General features: G+C 40.6%; 2 protein-coding genes across 2 annotated transcripts in view; both read right to left on the bottom strand.

The window, feature by feature from the left end:
* LOC311035170 (scavenger receptor cysteine-rich domain-containing protein DMBT1-like) overlaps positions 1-524 on the bottom strand; it is a gene marked incomplete at both ends in the record, with an annotated part of 8,064 nt that extends 7,540 nt beyond the window's left edge. Inside the window, 2 exons of the mRNA XM_084043249.1 lie at positions 1-60; positions 512-524. The exon at positions 1-60 is cut by the window's left edge and continues 258 nt beyond it. Of these exons, the coding sequence (XP_083899375.1) occupies positions 1-60; positions 512-524 (73 nt within the window). The remainder of the gene's footprint in view (positions 61-511) is intronic.
* Positions 525-7,703: 7,179 nt separating this feature from the next.
* snx15 (sorting nexin 15) lies at positions 7,704-24,785 on the bottom strand. The gene is made up of 7 exons (XM_084042758.1): positions 24,605-24,785; positions 22,125-22,281; positions 19,532-19,647; positions 17,782-18,085; positions 16,454-16,636; positions 12,628-12,825; positions 7,704-7,861 (listed from the first exon to the last, which is right to left on the bottom strand). The coding sequence occupies exons 1-7, from the start codon at positions 24,704-24,706 to the stop codon at positions 7,728-7,730; spliced, it is 1,194 nt and encodes a 397-aa protein (XP_083898884.1). The 5' UTR covers positions 24,707-24,785; the 3' UTR covers positions 7,704-7,727.
* Positions 24,786-26,262: the final 1,477 nt, after the last annotated feature.

Here is a 26,262-nt window from a genome sequence, read left to right as displayed (position 1 = left end):
ACATCTCCACTCTGCCTGAACAGGAGTCTGAACCACCGACCAGCCTCACTGGATAACCACCTGAATGAGAAGAAAAACATTGAAACATGACAATGATCATCCTGAAAGAAAGTTTACCTACATGCAGGAGTGTCCTCATGATAAAGATTTGACATGAAACTTAGACTGTACACCACGCATGATGAATGACACACACACACACACACACACACACACACACACACACACACACACACACACACACACACACACACACACACACACACACACACACACACACACACACACACTTCAGCATATATATGTCACATGGAAATAATAAATTGGATTTAAGGGTTAAGGATCATTTAAATACATGGCTTTGGATTTCAAAATTCAAAATGACAGTCTGTACCACGTGCTGTTTACATTTCTGACTAATAAAGAATTCAATCAATCAATCAATCAGGAAAGAGACGAGAGGAGAAAACAGTCCAATCAACTGGAGCACTGACGGACAGACAGGACTCACATGGTGAAAACATGATCCCTCTCCTTCAGCCTGTCCTACAATGTTGATGTCCTCACAAATGTAGTAATACACTTCTGAGGACATGATAATAGTGTGCGTGCGTGTGTGCGTGCGTGCGTGCGTGCGTGCGTGCGTGCGTGCGTGCGTGCGTGCGTGAGTGTGCGCGTGTGTGTGTGTGTGTTTCTGTTATTGTCTCTACCAGGCCAAAAGGCATGGCCTGATGGCCGAGACTATGTTTTGCACCCTGTCCGTCCGTCCGTCCGTCCGTCCGGCCGTCCGTGTACAGTATGTGTCTGTCCGTCCTTCTGTCTGTGAACAGCTAATCTCCGGCACCGTTGTCTTGATCTCAGCCAAACTGTGCACACACACTCCCTGGATGCCAGAGCAGAACCTCTGCCGCAAATCTTTCACATACTTATATACACATACACCTACTTATATACACCAACATGGGCCTTTTATAGCGCCACTAGGAGGCTGCTTTTTGCAAAAATACATTTTTTACAGTACTCCTACAGATGTTGTCCAAACATCACGAAAATCAGTACACAGTATCTCTATAGTCATTCAATGAAACAAGTCTTTCAGATTTTTCATATTCCATCCTGATTGGCTAAGATCGACTTCCAAAGTTGGCAGGCGTGCTCCATTTTTAACAAAATGCCTCAAATCATGAACACAGCGTGCAATTTCTGTGAAATTTTGAACGCACATTCCCAGTAGATCGATGAAGATATGGCACTTGAACATTTTCAAATCAGCCTCATGGTGGCGCTATAACAGGCCAATTTGTGTTTTTACCTATAACTGCACCGATCTGTGTAAAACTTTTATGTGCCCTTGAGGCCAAGGAAAAACTTCTGCATTTTTCACATCTGCCTTTTATAGCGCCACCAGGAGGCCCACTTACGTAAAACAAATGTTTTTTATATTACTTTTTGACATTATTTTAAACAAACTATTTTCAGATGGGGGAGGGGGGCGGGGGGGTCCACCGCCAAATAAATGTAATTTTGGGGATCCTTGGCACTAAAAGGTTTGAGAACTATACTGATGTAGAAAGCATTAAAGTTGTGCTTAATGGGTTAAACATAGGTCTCTGTCAGGTGGAAACCTTGTAAGTCCAAAACTGTTACTTTACAGGAAAGTGGATCCAATGTATTTATTATTTAATCTTGTTGATACTTTTCATTGGTTCAATGTTTATAAAACCCACAGACTCACTTAAACACTTTTCACTGAATTTATTTTTGTAAAATGGTAAAAAAAAAAAAATGTTGCTACTTGTGTGTGACACCGTAGTTTGAGAAAGAAAGGGCATTAATCTACCAAGAAACATGGAGATTTGAGGTTTCTGCCCGACAACAACGATATCATTTACACCATGAATATGCAAATACAGCTCACATTATCTCTATAGTCATGTGATCAAGACGGATCCGTCCGATTTTTCATATTCCATCCTGATTGGTGAATTCAGAACGTTGCTGAACCCACAATAACCTGACCTGGTGGAGACCTGTGCTCAGAGGAACACTTTATCTATAGTTGTGCATTGAGGCAGGTTGGTGTCTAACTTAGCCAGTAATATATATTATGAAGTGTTTAGTTACATTCATGTATTACTTCATAACGTTACATTTACATGTATGTAGACGTTTGTGTGGTAATTACAACACTGCTGTGTTTTACATACAACTTTACATGATGAAACATAATGAAGAATAAACCACTAAGAACTACACTACCTCAAACTACAGGCAAACATGTCAGCAGCTACAATATATCAATACATTGAATCAGTGTTAATTACAATAGGATTAAAAACATTTATAACCTCAGTCACCTCTTATACTAAACGTTATCAGTCCCCACTTCCCTGTATGTAGGCCTAACAGTGTAAATAACTTTTATAAGTTGTAAATCTGTCATGTTTAACTTTATCGTCTTACCTGTTACAGATGTTACAGATGTTACAGATGTGGTACAGCTGCTCCAAGTTAACAGGAAAATGAGTAAATAAATCCTCATGGTTGATTTTACACAAACTGTGACTTAGAAGGAAAAACAAGAGAGCGAGTGAGACGTATGATTTCTGCTGCTTCACTTCTGACTGAAGAACAAGGAAAAAGTTGTTTACTGAGAACCCTTTTTTACTTTCGATTTCAGCCGTGCTGTGGTCTATTAGTAATGACTGGGTCTGGAACCAATTATCCTTTAAGTCACCAGACCTTCCACGTGGGAGGAAATGACATGAAATAGTGTCGCCAGTAGAGCTTGCTGTTGCTCTGCTGTTGTATTGAGCTGTAGATGAAGTAGGCCTACATAGAATGCATCAGTAAATATTATATTATATTATTGAGTTCTAGATGAAGTGCATAGCATGCATCAGTAAATATCATATATTTCTATGATAAACAGTATTCAGAGATCATTAAATGGTAAATGGTGCATTTATATAGCGCTTAGATTGTGCATTATACATTCACAAACACATTCTCTCTCACACACACACACACACACACACACACACACACACACAAATACAAGAAGACTCACCTCAAGACAAACTCACCTCAACTGAAAAAGGAATACTCACCCCGGGGGTAGGAACACTCACCCCGGGGGGTGGGTAAACTCACCCCAGGACCTGAGAAAACTCACCTCGGAACACTCACCCCGTGTTCACAAATGTGTTCACACAGAAAACAAAACATTATACCTGTGTTTTACCTTCACTGGAGTTTTTCTTCATTTTTCTTTGTTAAGTTAGTATTTGTTTGCATTATACACATTGGAATGTTCACTTTTTTGATGAAATCTACCTTGTATTTAAAGCACTTTAATTAGCTAAATGTAATTGAACAACATCATTTGGTAATTCTATACCTTCAAAGAAAGAATTTAATCCAGATATGGATTAATCCAGATATGGATTAAACATCATTATGAAAGCATTCTGTGAAAATGGAAAGCTCACATTATGAAAGCATTCTGTGAAAATGGAAAGCTCACAAGCCGGTAGATCTACCTTTTTTTAAACATTGGGGTGATCCGAGGTGAGTTTTCTCAGGTCATGGGGTGAGTGTTCCTACCCCCGAAAATCTTGGGGGTGAGTATTCCTACCTCTGGGGTGAGTCTTCCGGGGTGAGTCTTCCTACCTCTGAGGTGAGTTGGTTTTGGGGTGAGTCTTCTTGATACCACACACACACACACACACACACACACACACACACACACACACACACACACACACACACACACACACACACACACACACACACACACACACACACACACACACAGATGGAGGAGGAAACCATGCAAGTCACCAACCTGCTCATCAGGAGCAGTTAGGGGTTCAGCGTCTTGCTCAAGGACACTTCCACACTAACTCTGGGGGAGCGCCCCAGCCCGGGATCGAACTGGGAACCTTGTGGTTTCCAGTTCACTCTACCCGGCCGCCCCATCTTAAGAGTTCAAACAGATACATTGTAGCTGTTTGAAGTGTTTGAAGTGTTCTGTGTGAACAACAACAACAACAACACACTCATTCATCACATTCACTAACGTTCTACCACCAGTGATGGAAAGTAACTAAGTACATTTACTCAAGTACTGTACTTAAGTAACGTTCTACAGTACCACTAAACTAATGTCATGTTTCTGTGTTTATACTTTCTACCACTAGAGGTCAGTGTTGGACCATATTTTTGTACCTGAACCATCCACAAGTCAATCCACAGTACAAATGGAGACTTGTGTGTGTGTGTGTGTGTGTGTGTGTGTGTGTGTGTGTGTGTGTGTGTGTGTGTGTGTGTGTGTGTGTGTGTGTGTGTGTGTGTGTGTGTGTGTGTGTGTGTGTGTGTGTGTGTGTGTGTGTGTGTGTGTGTGTGTGTGTGTGTGTGTGTGTGTGAGAGAGATAACTGAATGCTAATGTATAACTTGCATTCAATTTCTTAACATGCTTTTCAGGGGGTCCTCAACTAAATGTTTTACCATGTTCAGCCTATATATATTAGCTATTTGACAACAGCCAATCTACAAGCTCACAACACAAACCTTGTAGATCTGCTATTTTCAAATCTTGAAGAAAATGATATTTTAACAACTACACATATCTTGTATGGGGGGTCCCTGGCACAACATATTTTCAGATGACAATTGGAGGACAATTACACATTGATTTAGGGGTCCTTGACATGCAAATATTTGAGAACCACTGGTTTAAAACAACATTATGAAGCAACAAATAATCAACTTACACTTTAGACACAACTATTATTTTTACAAGCGACTTTACAGAAGAAAAAAATAAAAGCCCAAAGTCTTGTATAATAAGCAGACTTGGCAACACTGCTGTCAATGTCAGTGAAAGGTGATCTACGTCTACAAAGACATTTTTTTATTTAAAAGGTAGGGTGATACCCAGTGGTGTAAAGTAACTAGGTACATTAACTTAAGTATCATTTTGAGGTATGTTTTACTTGTACTTTTAACTCCACTACAATTATTGAAAACTTGAGTTACTTTGCAGATATATTATAAAACATTCAGCCCTATTTTATACATAAGCTATTTAAAAATAGCAGATCTAAAAGCTTGTGAGCTTGTAGATCTGCTATTTTCAAACATTGTAGTACTTTTTACTTTTGGTACTTTATATTTTGATGACAATACTTTTGTACTTTTACTCAAGTAACATTTTGAACACAGACCTTTTACTTGTAAACAGAGTATTTGTATATTGTGGTATTGCTACTTTTACTTAAGTAAAACATTTAGTAGGCCTACTTCTTTCACCACTGGGTAGAAACCTTGTAAGTCCAAAACTGTTACTTTACATGAAAGTGGATCTAATGTATTTATTATTTAATCACTAGATCTTGTTGATACTTTTCATTGATTCAATAAAACCCACAGACCTCACTTAAACACTTTACACTGAATTTCTTTTTGTAAAATGGTAAAAAATAAATAAATTAAAAAAAGCTCACGACGAGACACATTTTGTGAGCTTGTAGATCTGCTATTTTTGGCTACTTTTGTTTGTCACTGCAGTATGAGAACGTAGGGCATTAATCAACACAAATAAATTAGATTTGATGTTTCTGCCCGACGACAACAATATAATTTACACCATTTATAAGCAAATACACATGTAAATACATATGATCAGATTACTTTACTTTTGTTCATAGTTCTGAACTCACAGGAAATACTCAAGAAAGCCATCGTATTAACTTATAACTAAAAAACATAACGTAGCAATTGTTGTGCAAATGATAAACAGGTTAAAACAACATAAAACGTTGTCAAAGGAAGGCAGAGGAATGGATCTCAACATATATTATTTATAATTGTAATTATAGTATTTCAAGTTGTTGTGAATTGATACGTTTTAATTGTTTGTTAAATATCTCCGTATTGTGAAAGTAATCAGAATCATTGCTATAGACAAGTGTTTGTTCAGTAACAGTAGCTCAAATCTTTGCTCCCGAAATATTTTGAGATGGGGGGGGGGGGGGGGGGGGGGGTCGGCTGCCTAATAGACAGGCATCAAGTGGTCACTTTACTTTACCTCTGCCCAGAATCAATGCACTTAAGAAAACAGTAATGTACAGAGCCATGGCATACTGGAATGTGTTCCCCCCATATTTGACTCTAACAAGAAATACATGTATATGGTTTCAAAAAGAAACTTAAGGAAGCCATAATCAAAAAGGAAATTAGATTCGAGTAGGTTATTATTTATTTTGGTATTTTCGGACAGACAAACCTGTTTTGGTTTGTTTTTAATTTTCATCGTTATTGTTAATATAAATGCTGTTCTCTAGGTTTGTGTTTTTGTTCACTAACATTGATTATGTTGTACTGCATTTTATGATTTGTATTGTGATGAGTTTGCCTGGACCCCAGGAAGAATAGTCTCCACTAAGGTGCAGACTAATGGGGATCCTTAATAAACAAACAAACAAACAAAACATATCATTTAGGGGCTCCGTGACCTCTTAACTCTTTAACTGTCAGAGTATAATCAACTAAATAAGGCTTTTCTTACCTCTTCACAGAATATTTATCTCCTTTATAATGGATCCCTTGATGGTTGCTAATCACAAAGGGTTTCACTGTGAAAAAAAAAACAATAACACAGGAGCCGAGATACAGGATCTTTTAAGTAATAAGTTAACCAGGGAGTGAATGGAGCAGTAAGTCTTTGGATCACGTTATCTCCTGGTTTTGTGTGAAAAAAAAACTAAGAAAAAAATCCAAAAAACGTCCAAACTTGGCGTTTTTTGGCAGAATTCACTGGCAGAATTCCACGAGTTAACTCGTCCATGGCAGGCAATGAGTTAAGACAGGGGTCTGCAACCTTTTCAGGCCAAGGACCCCCTATAGCTGAGAGAGAGATGAAGCTACAAGCTCACAATGAAGCTACAAGCTCACAACGCCTCGCAGCGCGAGGCGTTGTGAGCTTGTAGATCTGCTATTTTTTGGCTAAAGTTCTCCTCAGAAAAGGGATGCTAGGGTTCAAGTGGTTAATGTAAAAATAAAAAAATAAAATCGCGCAAAGATTTGGCGGACCCCCCGTAGTAACTCAGAGGAGCCCCTAGGGGTCCCGGACCCCCTGTTGAATACCTCCGAGTTAAGAGATATCTTTGTCCTTTGAGCACAGCTGATATATAGCAGCATAGGTTTTCACAATATAGAGATATTTAACACTTATTTTAACTAGAACATATCACTTTCACCACAGATCTCAACTATAAGGAGAGAGAGAGAGAGAGAGAGAGAGAGAGAGAGAAATAGAAATTAGTGTATTACACTGTATGTATCGTTCAATTAAGGCTATAATAATATTTCATATTCTCGGATCATTAAAATCATTCAGTCATTTTCAGACATTTTTTTAGATTTTCAAATCACAGATTTAAAATCTAAACGACGCAAATTCAACACTGTGTGTGTGTGTGTGTGTGTGTGTGTGTGTGTGTGTGTGTGTGTGTGTGTGTATAACTTATTTCTCATTACAAAGTGTGCAAAAACTCTCTGTAATTACTGAACAAAAACCTAACTGTGTGTGTTTTTTACAGTATGTGTATGACTTCTGGAGGTGTGTGTGTGTGTGTGTGTGTGTGTGTGTGTGTGTGTGTGTGTGTGTGTGTGTGTGTGTGTGTGTGTGTGTGTATGTGTGTGTGTGTGTGTGTACGCGTATCTACGGGTGTTGTGTGTGTGCATGTGTGTGCGTGTGCGTGGGAGAGGAGTGTGTGTCCACGAGCATCTCAGCGTGTTTCAGATACTGAGCCGTTCTCCTCTTCACCAACTCTCTACGACCTGCATCACTGTCTCCTACAGAGAGAGAGAGAGAGAGAGAGAGAGAGAGAGAGAGAGAGAGGGGGAGGGAGAGAGAGAGACACACACACACACACACACACACACACACACACACACACACACACACACACACACACACACACACACACACACACACACACACACACACAGAGAGAGGCAAAATGTGTTAATAAAGTAAATGATTTTAACCCCTTTATCCATATTTTATACTTTAGCTATTCACAAATGGCAGATATACTCATAGCGCATCACCGAGTGCCGCGCTATGAGCTTGTAGATCTGCTATTTTGTTTTAAATCGTGAAAATTTGTGCAAATCTTTGAATATAGATTATAGTGTACATTTTTTACTCAAATCTTTGCTTCTGGTGGGTCCCTGGAACAACATATTTGGAGATGGGGGGTCCGTGGCCAAATACATATCATTTTGGGGGTCCTTGACATGAAAATGTTTGAGAACCACTGGAATAGACCGCTAACGAGGTGATGAGGTGGTCCTCAGAGTTACTACAGGGGGGCCGGCAAATATTTGTGTGATAGGAACTTTTTTCTTCCATTAACCACTTGAACCCTAGCGTCGCTGTTCTGAGGGGAACCATTAGCCAGAAATATGTTCATCAAAGATTTGATTGGATAGAATTTGTATCCTGACCTGAACATGAATTTTCTGTTTAATAAAGAGCTGGATTGACGTTGAAACCCTAAACACTCTATAACAATGATTACTATCACAATATAGAGCTATTTAACACTGTTACTGAACAAACACTCTATAGTAATGATTACTATCACAATATAGAGCTATTTAACACTGTTACTGAACAAACACTCTATAGTAATGATTACTATCACAATATAGAGCTATTTAACACTGTTACTGAACAAACACTCTATAGTAATGATTACTATCACAATATAGAGCTATTTAACACTGTTACTGAACAAACACTCTATAGTAATGATTACTATCACAATATAGAGCTATTTAACACTGTTACTGAACAAACACTCTATAGTAATGATTACTATCACAATATAGAGCTATTTAACACTGTTACTGAACAAACACTCTATAGTAATGATTACTATCACAATATAGAGCTATTTAACACTGTTACTGAACAAACACTCTATAGTAATGATTACTATCACAATATAGAGCTATTTAACACTGTTACTGAACAAACACTCTATAACAATGATTACTATCACAATATAGAGCTATTTAACACTGTTACTGAACAAACACTCTATAGTAATGATTACTATCACAATATAGAGCTATTTAACACTGTTACTGAACAAACACTCTATAGTAATGATTACTATCACAATATAGAGCTATTTAACACTGTTACTGAACAAACACTCTATAGTAATGATTACTATCACAATATAGAGCTATTTAACACTGTTACTGAACAAACACTCTATAGTAATGGATACTATGGAATATAGAGCTATTTAACACTGTTACTGAACAAACACTCTATAGTAATGATTACTATCACAATAGAGCTATTTAACACTGTTACTGAACACACACTCTATAGTAATGATTACTATCACAATATAGAGCTATTTAACACTGTTACTGAACAAACACTCTATAGTAATGATTACTATCACAATATAGAGCTATTTAACACTGTTACTGAACAAACACTCTATAGTAATGGGTACTGTGGAATATAGAGCTATTTAACACTGTTACTGAACACACACTCTATAGTAATGGGTACTGTGGAATATAGAGCTATTTAACACTGTTACTGAACACACACTCTATAGTAATGGGTACTGTGGAATACAGAGCTATTTAACACTGTTACTGAACAAACACTCTATAGTAATGGGTACTGTGGAATATAGAGCTATTTAACACTTATTTTAACCAAAGAACATCACTTACCCTACCTTTAACTGAAAAGAAGAAAGAAAAAAAAGTGAACACTACACAAAAGGAAATCAAAGTCTTTCAAAGGCTTCCAACACCCTGTACTAGAACCCTGAACCAGAACCCTGTACTAGAACCCTGTACTAGAACCCTGAACCAGAACCCTGTACTAGAACCCTGTACTAGAACCCTGAACCAGAACCCTGTACTAGAACCCTGTACTAGAACCCTGAACCAGAACCCTGTACTAGAACCCTGTACTAGAACCCTGAACCAGAACCCTGAACCAGAACCCTGTACTAGAACCCTGTACTAGAACCCTGTACTAGAACCCTGAACCAGAACCCTGAACCAGAACCCTGAACCAGAACCCTGTACTAGAACCCTGTACTAGAACCCTGAACCAGAACCCTGAACCAGAACCCTGAACCAGAACCCTGTACTAGAACCCTGTACTAGAACCCTGTACTAGAACCCTGTACTAGAACCCTGTACTAGAACCCTGAACCAACCCTGCAACACAGCAGCGATACACCATTGTTATGCAACACAGCTCTCCCACTGTCACTGTGGCGCAACTGGTTTGTGCGTTTGTGTGTGTGTGTGTGTGTGTGTGTGTGTGTGTGTGTGTGTGTGTGTGTGTGTGTGTGTGCGTGCGTGCGTGTGTGCGTGCGTTGTCAGCCGCAATCAAACGGTAGAGCAGCCGTTTCCCGATCCCTAGCATAGTGTCCATGTGTCTCTGAGCAAGGCACTGAATGCACTTGTCCACTAACCCAACAACCTCTAGAACAGCGGTCTTCAACGTTTTCAGGCCAGGGACCCCCTAGCTGAGAGAGAGAGAGAGATGAAGCAGGGACCCCCTCTATATTGTATAAATTGTGTTTCAGATTAAAGTATTTTTTTTTACTTAGTCTGCTCTTTTTTCCCTCTACACCTATAGCCTCTTTGCCAAAACTAGCCGATCTACAAGCTCTCAACACCTCGCAGCGCGAGGCGTTGAGAGCTTGTAGATCTGCTATTTTCGGCCAAAATTCCCCTCAGAAAAGGAATTCTAGGGTTCAAGTGGTTAATGTAAAATAACTAAATCCTATCACACACAGATTTGGCGGACCCCCTATTGTAGCTCTGAGGACCCCCTGTTGGAGACCCCTGCTCTGGAAGGTCTGTGTGTTTGTGTTGTCCTCAGCCAGTCGACACCAACCAGAACTAATTCACTTCTTTTTGAACCCTCTCCTTTTTTCTCCCTCTACACCAAATCCCTCGCATGAAAATAGCCGTGTTGCGACGCGTTGTGAACTTGTAGATCAGTTATTCTTTGGCTGGCTAATTCATTCATGTGGTTAAAGGTAGTGAGTGGAAAGTTTATCTAACTGACACAGGGGTCTTCAAGGGGGTTTTCATAGATTTCATAGATCAGATTCATAGACTTGTTTGACAGCACTATCATCAGTGTTTAGTAAATCAATCTTTGTGTATTTGTTGATACATTAGCTTTTCTCTTAATACACCAAACTTCTACGCCGAAAATAGCAGATCTACAGGCTCATGAGCTTGTAGATCCTTTATTTTCGCCCCCCCCCCCCCCAAACACAAATTTGGCGGCCCCCCATGTAGTAACTCTGAGGACCCCCTAGGGGTCCCAGACCCCCCGTTGAAAACCCATGGACTAAGGCTGAAAAATCTCTCTCTCTACAAGCCCACTGCAGTCCATAATTTCTCTTATCTAGTTGTTTTACCACAATTAATCCTGTATCTAATCTACACTTAGTTTTTTCTTCAGTAAAAGGACACTATTCTCTCTGAGGTGAAAAAGCTCATTGGCAGCGGCGGGATTCGAACCCGCGCCTCCGGAGAGACTGGAGCCTTAATCCAGCGCCTTAGACCGCTCGGCCACGCTACCTCTGACTCCTGCTACAACACACTATGAGTCAGAGTGTCAGAGAGAGAGTAATGTTGTTCTTCCCAGAATAGCTGTTAACGTGTGTGTGTGTGTGTGGGGTGGGGGGGGTGGGGTGTAAACTGATAGTCAGTAAGCTGGTCGTAAAGTGAATCATTAACCAGTTGTTACACAGTCATAACACAGTAATAGAGGAGTCTGTTGTGTGTTAACTAGGGCTGTGAATCTTTGGGTATCCCATGATTCAATTCGATTCCGATTCTTGGGGTCACGATTCAATTAATAATAGGTTTGTTTTCAAAACACACAATTCTCGATACAAAGCCCTCAACCACCAGGCACCCCAATACATTTCCGACCTCCTTCACAACCACGTTCCCACCCGTTCCCTCAGATCCAGCGATGCCAACCTCCTCAAATTCCCCACAAAAAAAACAAAGCGCACCTGGGGTGATAGGGCATTCTCCGTTGCAGCACCCACCCTCTGGAACCCACTCCCACCTCACATCAAAACCGCCCCCACCCTTGCCGAGTTCAAAACCTCCCTCAAAACCCACCTCTTCAGAACTGCTTTCCCCACCTAGCTGATCTCCTACCACCCTAGTCTCAACTTGTGTTTTATTCCCTGGCCTTCTGTAGCCTTTTAACTTTTTATTCTCTGTATTTTCTCATTAAAGTTGTTTTGTTTTGATTGTGTTCCACTTAGTTTAGCCTTGTAAAGCAACTTTGAGTACTCAGAAAAGCGCTATATAAATTCCAGGTATTATTATTATTATTATAATAATGTAATGTAATCAGAGTACATGTACCTTTTACTCCAGTAATCAGAATATACACTGCGGTCCTGTATCCTAGTATCATAATATGATGTAATCAGACTACATGTACCTTTTACTCCAGTAATCAGTATATCCACTGCGGTCCTGTACCCTAGTATCATAATGTAATGTAATCAGACTACATGTACCTTTCACTCCAGTAATGAGTATATCCACAGCGGTCCTGTACCCCAGTATGGCCGAGCTGAACTCTCCCTCCTTCTCTCTCTCTATGGCCGCCGTGAGCTCATTGGCCGCCTCCGCCAGGTAGCCCGCCTCCCCCGAGTCCTGATTGGTCAGCGGCAGCGAGAACAGCTCCGAGTGGTCGCTGGAGGAAGTCACCTGATCTGATGGCGAGAAAGAGAGAGACAGAGAGAGAGAGAGAGAGACAGAAACAGTGTTGATTTTGTCGACTAACACTATGACGAAAAATGTTGGACGACTCCTTTTTTCACTGACGAAAACTAAATACAAACTAAGCTATGATGACTAAAACTATGACTAAATGTATTAACAATTTCGTCAGCAAATAAAAACTAGACTAAAATGTTAGTGAGGGATCTAGTGGAGAAGAGATCCAGTAGAACAGTGGTGTCCAAACTTTTTTCAAAGGGGTCCAAATTAGAAAATATGAAAACACCCAAAGGGCCAGCTTGCGCACGAGCGGAGCGAGCACGCACGGACATGTTCGGTTATAGGCGGATTTTGGGGCGAAAATGTGTGGTTTTCAGGCGGATTTTGGACGTTTATGGTCGTTTTATTGTTGCTTTATTTCGGTTTTAGGGTTAAGCAACAGCTAGAGAAGGTGCTGCCATCCTGAGGCGGAGGAGAAAATGCAACTTTCACTTTTTTAAATCTTTTTTATTTTTTTGAAGGTGCAGGCGGGCCGTTCATAATACAATTTAGGAATGAAGCCAAGGGCCGCATTAAATGTGTCCTCGGGCCGCACATGGCCCGTGGGCCGCACTTTGGACACCACTGCAGTACAACTAAAAGACAAGTCATTTTATGTTTGGTTGCACTCGGGTGTTGCGCTCTGAAAATAGCAGATCTACAAGCTCACAACGCCGTTCGCTTCAGACTGCGCGCCTCCGTCATGGTCCAAAACCGGAACAGAAACGTAACTTTATATAAGTCATCTCCGTGGGTAGGTCAGTATGTCCTGATAACACCCAATGAATGGTCTGATAAATCGTGGGTAGGTCAGTTTGTCTCCTAATTGCCCCAGGCAATGGTCAGATAAAATGTGATAATGTCCCATTCAATGCATTGATAGCATCCGAATGAGGTGGGGGATTGAGGCGGCAGTGGCCGGGTAGAGTGAACTGGAAAACCGAAAGGTTCCCAGTTCGATCCCGGGCTGGGGGGCTCCCCCAGAGTTAGTGTAGAAGTGTCCATGAGCAAGACGCTGAACCCCTAACTGCTCCTTATGAGCAGGTTGGTGCCTTGCATGGTTTCCTCCGCCATTGGTGTATGAATGGGTGAATGACACAATCAATGTAAAGCACATTGGATTGTAGATAAATTGTAGATTTGTAGATAAAAGCGCTATATAAAATGCACCATTTACCATTGAGGTTTTGTGTTTGGGTAGATGGCAGCAAGGTCATTACAATTTAGCATTTTTTAAATTTTCATTCAGTTTTAACTTCTCATTTTTTTAAATTTTCATTCAGTTTTAACTTCTCATTTTTTAAATTTTCATTCAGTTTTAACTTCTCATTTTTTACATTTTCATTCAGTTTTAACTTTTCATTTTTCAAATTCAGTTCAGTTTTTAAAGCGGGTTTAGTTTGACTGGTTTAGTTTAGTTTCTATGTTGTATTGTGAAAATAGCAGATCTACAAGCTCACAACGCAACGCGTTGTGACTCTGAGCTTGTAGATCGGCTGTTTTTTACGCAACCAAGTGTAAAATCAGCCATTACGACACCATCAAGGCACCGGCAAAATGCAATATAGTTAAGTTTAGTTTAGTTTAGTTTATTTGCACATTCAAAAATGACATTTGATAAAAACAAAAACAAAAACGAAAATGAAAAAACTAAAAATGTATATGAAAAGGAAATATCATAATCAAAACATTATGTGCCGGAGAGGCCAAAAAAAAACAGCTGGGCTTGTCGAGTGGCCTTCCTAAAAGCTATCTTCAAAGCTTAGAATATATAGATATATACTAGAATATATCTAATACAACAATAATAATAACAATAAAAAAATATATAGAAATGTCAAAATATCCTTAATAAATGGGAATATGACTATACATATATATATTTATACATACACATACCTGTATATTATATAAACACACAAAAATACATACACACCCTACAGCAAAGTGGTTAAGATGTGCTACTTAAGTTGGATAATAATAGCTGCAGTGTTTGTCTCTTGAAAGAGCTGAGGCTAGTACAGTCTCTAATATGAGGCGGCAAGCAATTCCAAAAGTATAGTAATATAGTCGACTAAATCAACTGTAGATTTAGTCGACTATAATCTTATATGTAGTCGACTAAAACTAGACTAAAAGCATTTCAAGTGACTAAAACTAAATGGAATTTCATTCAAAAGACTATGACTCACACACTGTCTTCACTTATAAAGAGCTTTTTATTTAGGATGCAACGTTTGGGCCGCTTGGACCTTCATCAGGCATGCGTGACGAAGGTCCAAGCAGCCCAAACGTTGCATCCTAAATCATTGGTTCTCAAAGTGGGGTCCGGGGACCCCCAGGGGTACTTGAGGGGGTTCCAGGGGGGTACCCAGCAAAATGTGTAAATATAGCATCAGAATAATTATGACCTTTTACACTTTGGCTATTCAAAAATAGCAGATCTACAAGCTCATAGCGCGGAGCTTGTAGATCTGCTATTTTTGAAAAATCTTGAACATTTTTTGCAAATCTTTGAATATATATTTTTGAAAGCGAACATTTGTAACTCAAATCTTTGCTGGATCTGGGGGGGTCCCTGGAATGAAATATTTTTAGATGGGGGTCCGCGGCCAAATACATATCAATTTGGGGGTCCCTGGCATGAAAAGGTTTGAGAACCACTGTCCTAAATAAAAAGCTCTTTATAAGTGAAGACAGTGTGAGGGACTCCCTCTCCCTTTTACTTCCATATTCAGCATCTATACTCCGACGCACCTGTTCGTTTGTAGGTGTGCAAAAGGACTATGACTGGAACTAAATAAAATAAATTGCCGTCAAAATCAGCACTGTGGTCATTCATGACTCGACCATCTCACAGGTCTCCTCATATAAATACTTGGGCATTAGTATTGACAACTCGCTAACATGGAATACACATGTGGACAGTCTCTGTAGTAAAGTACAGCAAAGACTGCATTTCCTCCGCCGTCTCAGGGTTCATGGTGTTGACCAAAAGTTTATGTTAGTGTTCTACCGAGCGGTCTTGGAAAGTCTGGTAAGATTTGGCATCACATGTTTGGTTTGGCAATCTCTCAGTGCAACTGAGGTCCAAATTGCTCCGATTGGTGCAGACTGCAGGGAAAATCATAGGAGTAAGACAACTCCCCTCTCTGCAGTCTATTTACGAGCAGGCCACGGTAAGACAGGCTCAGAAAATAGTCAGTGATGCCTCCCATGTTCTACATGGACAGTATGTAATGATGCCCTCTGGGAGAAGGTATAGTGAACCTAAATGGAACTATGTCAGATTTAAAAAATCGTTTGTACCGGTGTCAACTAAAATGCTAAACGAGGCTCTGAAACTGCATTGACCGTAAATAGCAGTTGAACACTATCTGTGCACTTTTGTAATGTTGTGTGTCCCACCCACTGTTATGTATTTTGTCTTTGTCATTGTTTTATGTGTGGCTGCAGCTGGGGTGAAAGTCCAAGACAAATTTCCTTCGGGACAATAAAGTTTACCTTACCTTACCTTACCCCATGACAGATATATATATATTTTGGAGGGGGGGGGGGGGGGGGTTGTGTGTGTGTTGTCACCTTGTTTGCAGCAGGGGTCGAAGATGGCCAGGTCGTTGTCGGACAGCGGGGGCGGGACCTCCCGCGGAGGGGGAGGCGGCGATGGGACGTGCCCCTCCCCCATGGAGTCGAACAGCGAATCGAATTCCTCCTGGGACTCCTGCGATTGGTGGGCTCCGGTACAGGGCGGGTCAGAGGGGGGGCCTGGTCGTACGTGAAAAAGAAAAATCGTCGTTTAGCCGGACAAATTCCAATACCCAGAATCTGGACCACTCGGTCTCTGCAGCTTTGATGCGAGTGTGCATGGAGCGGCTCTGACCGTAGTGTACATGAAGAGAAGAGAGACTGAATTAATGAGCTTCAGCTGATAAAGTAACTCCGTGCGAAAGGACAGCCGCTGGCTTTATTGCATTCTATGATATAAAGCAGGGTTCCCCAATAGGCGGCCCGCGGGCCATTTGCGGCCCGCGAGAGGCAACTGTCTGGCCCGCGACGACTCCTGTCATAAAACAAATATATTGAAAAAAATATATATATTTCTTTTAGTGAAAAAGAATGTCTGTATTACTGTTCAAGCAGACTAACAAACACATCTGTAAGTCAATTGTTGATTCTGGACTTATTTTGATTTTCAGTATGTACAACTGACTGCAGTTAATCTGTTAATTACTTTTCAAGCAGATTTATTTTGTTTCCAAAGTGCATTTTTTCCTTGTGTGACCGTCAACACAGGATTTAAGAATCCCAGGCCTAAAATAACACAGTGTCAAATTAGCTCGATTAGAGAAAATGTTGTGCGGGCACAATGCCCCTGGCCCTCGGCTTGGTACCCGAGACATAATTTGGCCCTTGGGGAAAAGTAATTGGGGAACCCTGATATAAAGCATTAATACAATTATATACATTGGAATATATTGTACACACTTCATCTGTCTCAAAAGCTAAGCATAGTTCATTTCTCTCCGTGCATGATGACTGAAAACACGGACTGCTATAAATGACTGTGACAAAGGCTATGTGTACAATAATGTATCGTATTTATATGTGGACTGAATGTCTGAATATGAATAAGTGATAGAAATGTCATTAAATGGGGGTCCGTAGCCTATAATGCATGTCAAACTGGGGGTCCTTAAAATTAAAATGGTTGAGAATCACTGCTAGAGCCGTAAAAAATCTTCTCTTATGGGGGTCCCTGGCTTATCTTTTCAAATGGGGGGTCCGCGGGCTAATAAGTGTCAATTTGGGGGTCCTTGACATGGAAAAAGTTTGAGAACCAGTGCCCTAGGGGACAGATATGCTACTTTTGATGCTTATACGTATTTGGGTTTTAACGGGTTAATATTCACCTTCATCGTTCAGCGAGGCGTGGCTCAGCTCATCCTCCTCTTCCTCCCCCTCTTCCTCCTGGGTGGGCGTGCCCCCCATCTCGTGGTAGGCCTCGGCCGCCACCTCAGGCTCGCCCAGCTCCAGCCCCCCCAGACCGGAGCCCAGGTCCTGGGGCGGGGCGGGGGCCTCCGTGCCCTCCTGCTCCTCCACCGGCTCACAGTCCGAGGCCCGGCGCCGCGGCAACGGGATGAGAGGGGGGGGCAGGGGGGACGAGGAGGAGGGGGGCAGAGAGGAGGGGTCCAGAGGCCTGGTCACCTCCCCACCCTGAGAGAGAGAGAGAGAGAGAGAGAGAGAGAGAGAGAGAGAGAGAGAGAGAGAGAGAGAGAGAGAGAGAGGGGGGGGGGAGGTGGAGAGAGATAGAAAGAGGGAGGGAGAGAGAGGGAGAGAGAGGGAGAGAGACCACAGAGATAGAGAGAGAGAGAGACAGAGAGGATTAGCGGTTGGCGTTTAGGAAGATGGCAGTCAGGTTATTACAGTTTTGCATTCGTTTTTATTTTCATTCAGTTTTAACTTTTCATTTTTCTAAATGAAGCATAGTGTTAGTTCATGCAGGACACGGAAGTCGTGCACGCCAAAGCTGTAACCAGCGGTCAGTCAGCTGATGTGAACATCAGCTTTCTATTCCCCATTCACAGCTCAGCTGGTCATTACGTCACACACTCATGCTCCAATCACAGCTCACGCATGAGCAAAGAGTACCCTTTAAATACGGCTTCATATTCTCTAGGTCTTTCTTGGTTGCTGAACCAATGCATTCTGCTAGCTCCTCCTCCACCCCAGCCTCCACCTTTTGATTAGAGTCTTGCATAGGCTCAAATACGTGTGATTATCATGTTAGATCTGCTAATTCTAACTAATATGTCAATGTACTGCTTATTGTTGACATTGTATCCCTATGGGGGATTTGCTTAAGCATTCTCTGAATATATGCTTAGCAGGCTGCTTCCACAAAATTCAGTGAATATTCTCCCAAGAGCGGAGCTTTAACGCCAAGCTTAACTGTATTCCATTTGTGGCAATAAATGGTTCTTTATCTACTAAGACGTGAGTGTTTCTGATTGAATTCAGGTTTTTTTTCTGTTTCTATCTTGTATCGTGAAATGTTTTACTTTTAGCTTAGTTTTAGTGGTTTTATTGTAATATGGTCAGAACGTTTATCGTGTAAAAAAAGAGACCTCAGCAGTTAAAAATGGCAGAGCTAAAGAAAAGTGTCAGATAGATTTAACTGATTTCAAAACAGATAAGTGAGTGTGGTCAGATAAATTGTTGCAGAGTGGCCGTTCAAATGTTGCTCAAGACACATTGTGGAAATGAGAAGACTAGTGTAGGTGTTAACACTCCCCCCCCCCCCCCCGGCGAAACCTGATCCGGGTCAAGGCACCAATGCGCCCCAGATTCAAACCCAGGGTCTCCCACGTGGAAAGCCAACATCTTAACCACTAGACTAATTCCCCCTTGGATGGCCAGGGGAGATATTAGGTTTTTTGGTCATCAGGCAGAGGCTCTGACCCACTACTGCTACGTAGGGCAGTGGTTCTGATTGTCATGTCGCTGATCCCCAAATTAATATGTTTATTTGATGTGTGTGTGTGTGTGTGTGTGTGTGTGTGTGTGTGTGTGTGTGTGTGTGTGTGTGTGTGTGTGTGTGTGTGTGTGTGTGTGTGTGTGTGTGTGTGTGTGTGTGTGCGCGTGTGCGTGTGTGTGTCTCACTCTAAAGAAGTCTTTGAGTTGGGGGCTGTTGTACAGAGCAGGGATGTTGGTGCTGAACGTCAACATGGTCTCTGCTGCCTTCCTCCTCTCCTCTATCACTGTCTCCTCAAACCTACCTATACATATATATATATATGAGAGAGAGAGAGAGAGAGAGAGAGAGAGAGACAGAGAGAGAGAGAGAGACAGACAGACAGACAGACAGACAGACAGACAGACAGACAGACAGACAGACAGACAGACAACATTGTGAATTGAGATCATAGTGGAATCCACATTTTTCTATCATGCTCTTCTTATTTGGAAAAAAAACAGTAAGTATATTCTAGTGCTGCACGATATATCGTTATCTCGGTATGAACATATGAGAGTCACTCAAACCCAGAAAATACCACACATCACAGCACATTGACAAGTGAACCACAGCAGCCCACGGCTCCTCAAGCAGACAACAGTTCACGTTTTTGGAGAGGAGGGAGTCTGCTTATTCTTTCATTTCTCATTTGATCCTCCTGGCTGTTATGTGAGAACCTGGTCATTTACGACCTGACGTTAGTTATTAAAACCATGGCAACAGAACTACATGTTTACGTGTGTTTACAGCTCAGATATGTGTGTTAATAGCACAGATGACAGGAGGACATTCAACAGTTGAACCTTTGTGGGGCATCAATAAACGCTGCATGTGAGCGCTCTGGACATAAAATATACACATAAGATAGAGGTGTAACCATACAGTAACTAAATCGATGCATCGATTTTAATGTCAATGACCCTACTATATATATATAGATATGCGAACAGCAAAATATCGTATCGTTTGACTTTGTATCGTATCGAATCGTTTTGCAATGCAAATAATCTATTGTATCGATACTGAGTACTTGTGCGTTGTAGTTAGCAATTTTAAGAGAGAAAAAGAGAAAGAGGGCTTTAATTACTTGGTTTATAGATAAATGTGTGTAATCTCTGTGTTCATGTCAAGGTGCAGGTTTGTCCATGATGTGATCTAATGCAATGTCCATGTATTTACCAGAGAATCACTGTCCCAGCAAGCACAATGACGTCATGATGACGTCATGATGACGCCCGGTCATCACCCCGGTGACGTTCAGGACTAGGCCAGATCACAGCCTATATGGGGATGATCTTTACGTCATTTACAGGACGTCATCACCGGGACATCATATGGACATTTGGACAGCAATTTTGGGTGATGAGAATGTGTTTAGATGACGTCCTGGAAGTGACGTTTTTGTGGTCAGGATTAATTTTAGTTGAAATCAGGTGATATTCTGGGCCAGATCTGACTTGTCTTGGTTTGACTTGATCTAGCCTCAATCGAGACGTCACTGATTGGTCCGGGTCCTGACTGTGCATGCTGGGGTGATTACTTATTTATAGCCACAATAGTATTGTTTTCCTTAGGGCGGGAACCCCTATTTGTAACTATACCTTTCAAGCCAGGAACCTCATTTGGGGTTCTTGTTGCTATGTACAGTATATAGCAACATACATTTGTTGTAATTATTTTTGTAAAAGTTTTTCAGAAAACTTAGGTCAGGATTTATAAGGCGTTTTTAGAATCAGCCTCAGGTCTAAATGGGTTAATAAAAAAAACTGCACTATCAAAGGTTTCACACAGATTATTTGTTTATGCTAATTAGTTACTGTATTGACTTTAAATCATTGAATCGTATCGCCATGAATGAACCAATATCATCCATGTATCATATCGTCAACCATGTATCATGATGTGTATCGTATCGCTGTTAAATGTATCGTTACACCACTAATACAAAGCATCCTCCGCTCAAAAAAACTCTTTCTGTGGACATGGACGACCCTTGCAAGATTCATACTTAGTTTCGCGGTGGTTGTCGCTCACCGGATACTGTTGATCTACGACATTCATGTGCAACTGGCGGCCCGGGGCCACATGCGGCCGCCACCTTAATGAGGCCCGCAGGTTAATATGGGAATAGTGATATATCATTGATTTCAGCTGTTACAATTCCATTCCAAACATGCAAACATGACCCGCTTTAATTACTTCAGTCTATATTAGTAGCTTAATGACTAGTATTAACATTCTATTGTCTTTTTTATGTCCAATGTATTTGTACTTAAGTTCATAAAGTTAACATAAGTATAACTAAATGCATTTGAAATTAAATAAAAACGTAACTTTTCAGAATTCTAATTAAAAAATAGCCAAAAAGAAAAAAAATCTGGATTCCAATTAAAAAATAGCAGATCTACAAGCTCAAGCTTGTAGATCTGCTATTTTCGCTACTTTTGTGTGACAGATGGAATGGCGAAGCACAGCATTAGTTTAGGAAATACAATACAATACGGAGATAAGAGGTTTCTATCCGACCGTATATGCAATGTGTCTGGAGTGAGTGTGGAAATATACTGGCCCTCTGCATCATCAAAGTTGCATCACCTCTGACCTACGAGCTCAAGGTCAGCTTGTAGATCAGCTATTTTCAGTGCGCAGCACCAATGTGCAATTACGCGTGCGTGTGTGTGCGTGTGCGTGTGCGTGTGCGTGTGCGTGTGCGTGTGCGCGTGCGTACGTGCGTCGTACCAAAGACCTGTGCCCGTGGGAAGGGGGGGAACTCCTCTTGTCTCCTGAACAGGTTCCTGTGGGTGTAGCTCAACTCTCCATGAAGCTTCTTCAGCTCCGAGAACCTCCTCCAGACCGCAACCTCCTTCACGTCCTCCGGGCGGCGCTTTGACACAAACTACACCACAACACAAACACACAACATTCATTATTATTACCTTATGTATGGTTGCTGTTGGGGCAGAAAACTCTTCATTTCTATCTCCATTGTCACGGCCGGGGCAGCCCCATGCCCTACACACACACTGATACATCTGACTGCTTTCTGTGACGTCATGCATGGACAGCAATAGTTTTAAACCGTTTATTGACAACTGGGTAAACATTTTAATGTACTGATGTTGGTCACACCCGTCTCTCATGCACTGCTGGTGGCAATCCTCTTGATTAGGAACGTACCAACGTAGGGCTGGGTCCAATAACCACAATACCGCCATACATTTTTTTCATATTTTTTTCAAAACAACTTTTTTGGGGAGATACCGCCAAACCGTCGGTAAACAGTGATTTATTACTGTGATAACTAAAAATCCATACCACCCCCAGCCCTAGTGCTGTGGGGGAGATAGGGGTGTTTCCTGTGCTTTATGGGTAACGTGTGTACTTAAGTTGTACATGACTCGAGTTCATGACTCGAGTTTAATCGTAAAAACATCTTGCGTTTAGATTTACTCGTATGTTATGGGGAAGGTGTGTTGAAGATAGGGCTGTCTTTAAGTTGACGATGAATTGTCATACAAATAATTGCCGATTAACTATTTAATTATTTTTGGGAGTTGAACATTGAAACATATGAATCAGAATTCAGATTGCCTTTAAGGCTTCCTAATCCAAAATTGCATGGGGCAGATATGACAAATAACGTTAATTAATGACATATTTAATAATTCAATACTTTAAAAGAAAAGGTAAAAATAGAGGAAATAGCTGATTTACAATCTCGCAAGGAAGGTACCTTGTAGATAAGCTTGTAGATCTGCTATTTCCGCAATCTTTTTATTTTGACGATTATGACCATTATGCAAAATACTTGCTAATTGGTTCTGTGTCCTGTGGTGAGATCCCCAACTTTAACTTTTGGTGTTTTTTTCCCCGTAAATTAACGCGCCTACATGATCATACAGCGTCACAAAAAAGCAACCAAAGTAGCAGATCTGCACGGAGCTGGAAACGCGGCGCTTCGAGTTCGAGCTTGTAGATCTGCTACTTTTGAATTTGAATCCTGAAAATGAACAGTTTATCTATAGCATTACAATGTATCATTATTTACAATGTAAGGCATTTAGGCAGACGCTCTTATCCTGAGCGACTTACAAGTGTGAGATCAGAGTAAACATGAACTCTATAGTCAATACACAACAAAGTGCCAGAGCTGATGTAGTTCACTTACTTAATTCATTACATTTTTTTACTGGGCTGTGAGTGACCTATCATCCTTCTCTCCCTTTGCCCGTGCCTATAGCTCCTTGTATATTGATTGTCCTGTATAGCTCCTTGTATTTGTCTTGTACGTGTCTGTTCTTGTCTGTATTTGTCGGTACTTCTTGTTCATGTAGATGTTTATATCATATTGCTATTGAGTACTTTACTTGGTATATGTTGTATTTATTTGTATATATATATGTACAGTATGCCTGTTTATTATCTCACTTATTTTGCTATTTGTGAGTTTGTTTGTCTGACCGTTTTTTTTTTTATTAAATGTAATTATTTGTTTATGTCTATATTTATGCTATGTATGTATGTATAGGTGAATTATTATTTTTATTATTATTATTATTATTATTATTATTATTATTATTATTACCCTTATTGAATTTGTTTTGTCTTGATGTTCCCTGTACACTGTATGGCATCTTATGCCCATGTGGTGATCTGACTTATTTCTGTTTTCCTTTAAAAAGAAATGCAAAAAGAAGGAAAAAAATGTATTAAAACAAATAAAATAAACAACAAGGTAAATAGTCACATACAATAGAGTGCAGAGAGAACAATGTAGAGTCTCAAAGAAAATATATAGGATATATCAGGTAAACAATCATCCTATCAGTCTAAACTAAACATACATGAAACCCTTCAGTCCTAGTATTTACTATTTTTCAAAGGATGTTCATACATTATAAATGGGACATTTTAGCATATTGAGCACTTTTATACTTGTGGTATACTCTCATACTTTTGATGCCAATTCCTTTACACTTTTACTCAAGTTTTACTCTTTTTTTTTTTCACTTTTACTCATTTTTAATACTGGACATTTTACTTGTTGCAACAGAGCATTTCTTCATGATAGTATATTACCTAAGTTTAAAAAAATGTAATACTTGTTTCACCCCAAGTCATAATAATAAAAAACACCAGCAGATCATCTGAACTGTAGATATTATAAATAAACACAGAAGAATAAATAATAATAATAAATAATAAACAAATAAACAGACCCTTGCAGTGACTCTGTACTCAGTGTGTCCCTTCTCGTGTGGGCGTGGCTCCGTCACGTTGAATGAACGGTAGTATTCCTCCTTCACTTTGTTACGAGACATTGTTACTTATTTATGAATTAAAAACACAACTAAATGATCACAAACGACTAGATTAGTTCCTTCTCACTCCACTCATCCACTCTCTCTACTACGCTCACTACCGGGTTAGTGACGGATTTACGCAACGACGCGATGACGCACGACGCACGCTGCCTACAGCGTCGTACTATGTACTTTATAAACCCAGCTGGCTCATACGTGGAACAGCATAGTCTCTGTGGCGCAACCGGTTAGCGCGTTCGGCTGTTAACCGAAAGGTTGGTGGTTCGAGTCCACCCAGGGACGATGATGTTTTTCACTAGGATGAAAACAACACTTGACAAAGACTATCTCACAAATGATTTACAATAAATACTTTCGTCTTTCAACAAACTCAAAACGCAATAGAGATTTTACACAAATTATTTACAGTTACATTGACAGTCTCAATCCTTTTTTTAAATTCAAGGATAGTTTGTGATATACATTATTTATTAGACATGTACATGACTAGAAGTTCGGGCCGCTACGCGGCCCGAACGTCTAGCGTGACGCGTCGTTCACTTTGCAGTGCCACCTTACAGGCACCTCATAGTGTGAGAGAGAGTTTTGTGCTCTCCTAAATCCACGGCAGGCTTTGAAAGTACCCACTTCAGAAAGAGGTGACGTGCATCACCTCTCCAATGACCAAAACCCACTATGGAAGCCGTCGAACTGGTGCGATCTGACGGCATCCTAGAATTTATAGGTAGGATGTGATGTCATGCGTGATGTCATGCTGTCGTGAGATTACGTCACACTGGCGTGATGTCAGATTACGTCACACTGGCTACATACATACATACAGACAACCGACATGGCGCAGGATTCAAATTGTATATATAGATATGCATTATTAAATAGCAGATCTTACACGCTCACAACACGTCGTGCTGTGAGCTTGTAGATCTGCTGTTTTCTCCAGCCCCATTTCAACCCTGTGCTATAAAGTTTACTTTCCGAAAAAGCCTCAAACATCTGTAGGTGTCTGGGACTACCTTTACGTTTTGGATACGATGTGGCGAAAAAGCTGATCTTCATCGTGTATGGACGGACGAGACGTCGATCTAACAATCTAACTCTGAGAGTGTGTATAAATGGAAATGTTGCTCCCCCTGGTGGAGATACAGGATAGGTCATCTGGGCACCTCGATGTAAAATGGGCTATTTTGACCAATAAAAAAAAAAAAACTTTTACTTTACTTAAAAACATTTTCCAAATATTAAAATGTTTAACATTTTGGAAAATAAATGACAATTTAAAATATGGAAAGGACTGACATCATAAATGACTGACGTCATAGACTGTCCTTCAAGCAGCCAACTCTGATAACAGTTACTGCTCTAGTTCTATAACATATTACTGTTGAGATGTTGATTTAAATGTGAAGGACCCCAACCAAACTATTATGTAGGCTATTTAATTTTAGCTGGGGACCCCTGGAATCCCCTCAATGTTGTCAGTGTTTACTGTTTACTGTAAATTAGTAGGGGGTGCTAACCACAAAAAATGGCCAAATCGTTACGCGGCGGATAAA

Source organism: Gymnoscopelus microlampas, assembly GCF_963454915.1.
Source record: "Gymnoscopelus microlampas genome assembly, chromosome: 19".
NCBI lineage: Eukaryota > Metazoa > Chordata > Actinopteri > Myctophiformes > Myctophidae > Gymnoscopelus > Gymnoscopelus microlampas.
This window is presented reverse-complemented; position numbering and strand designations above follow the sequence as displayed.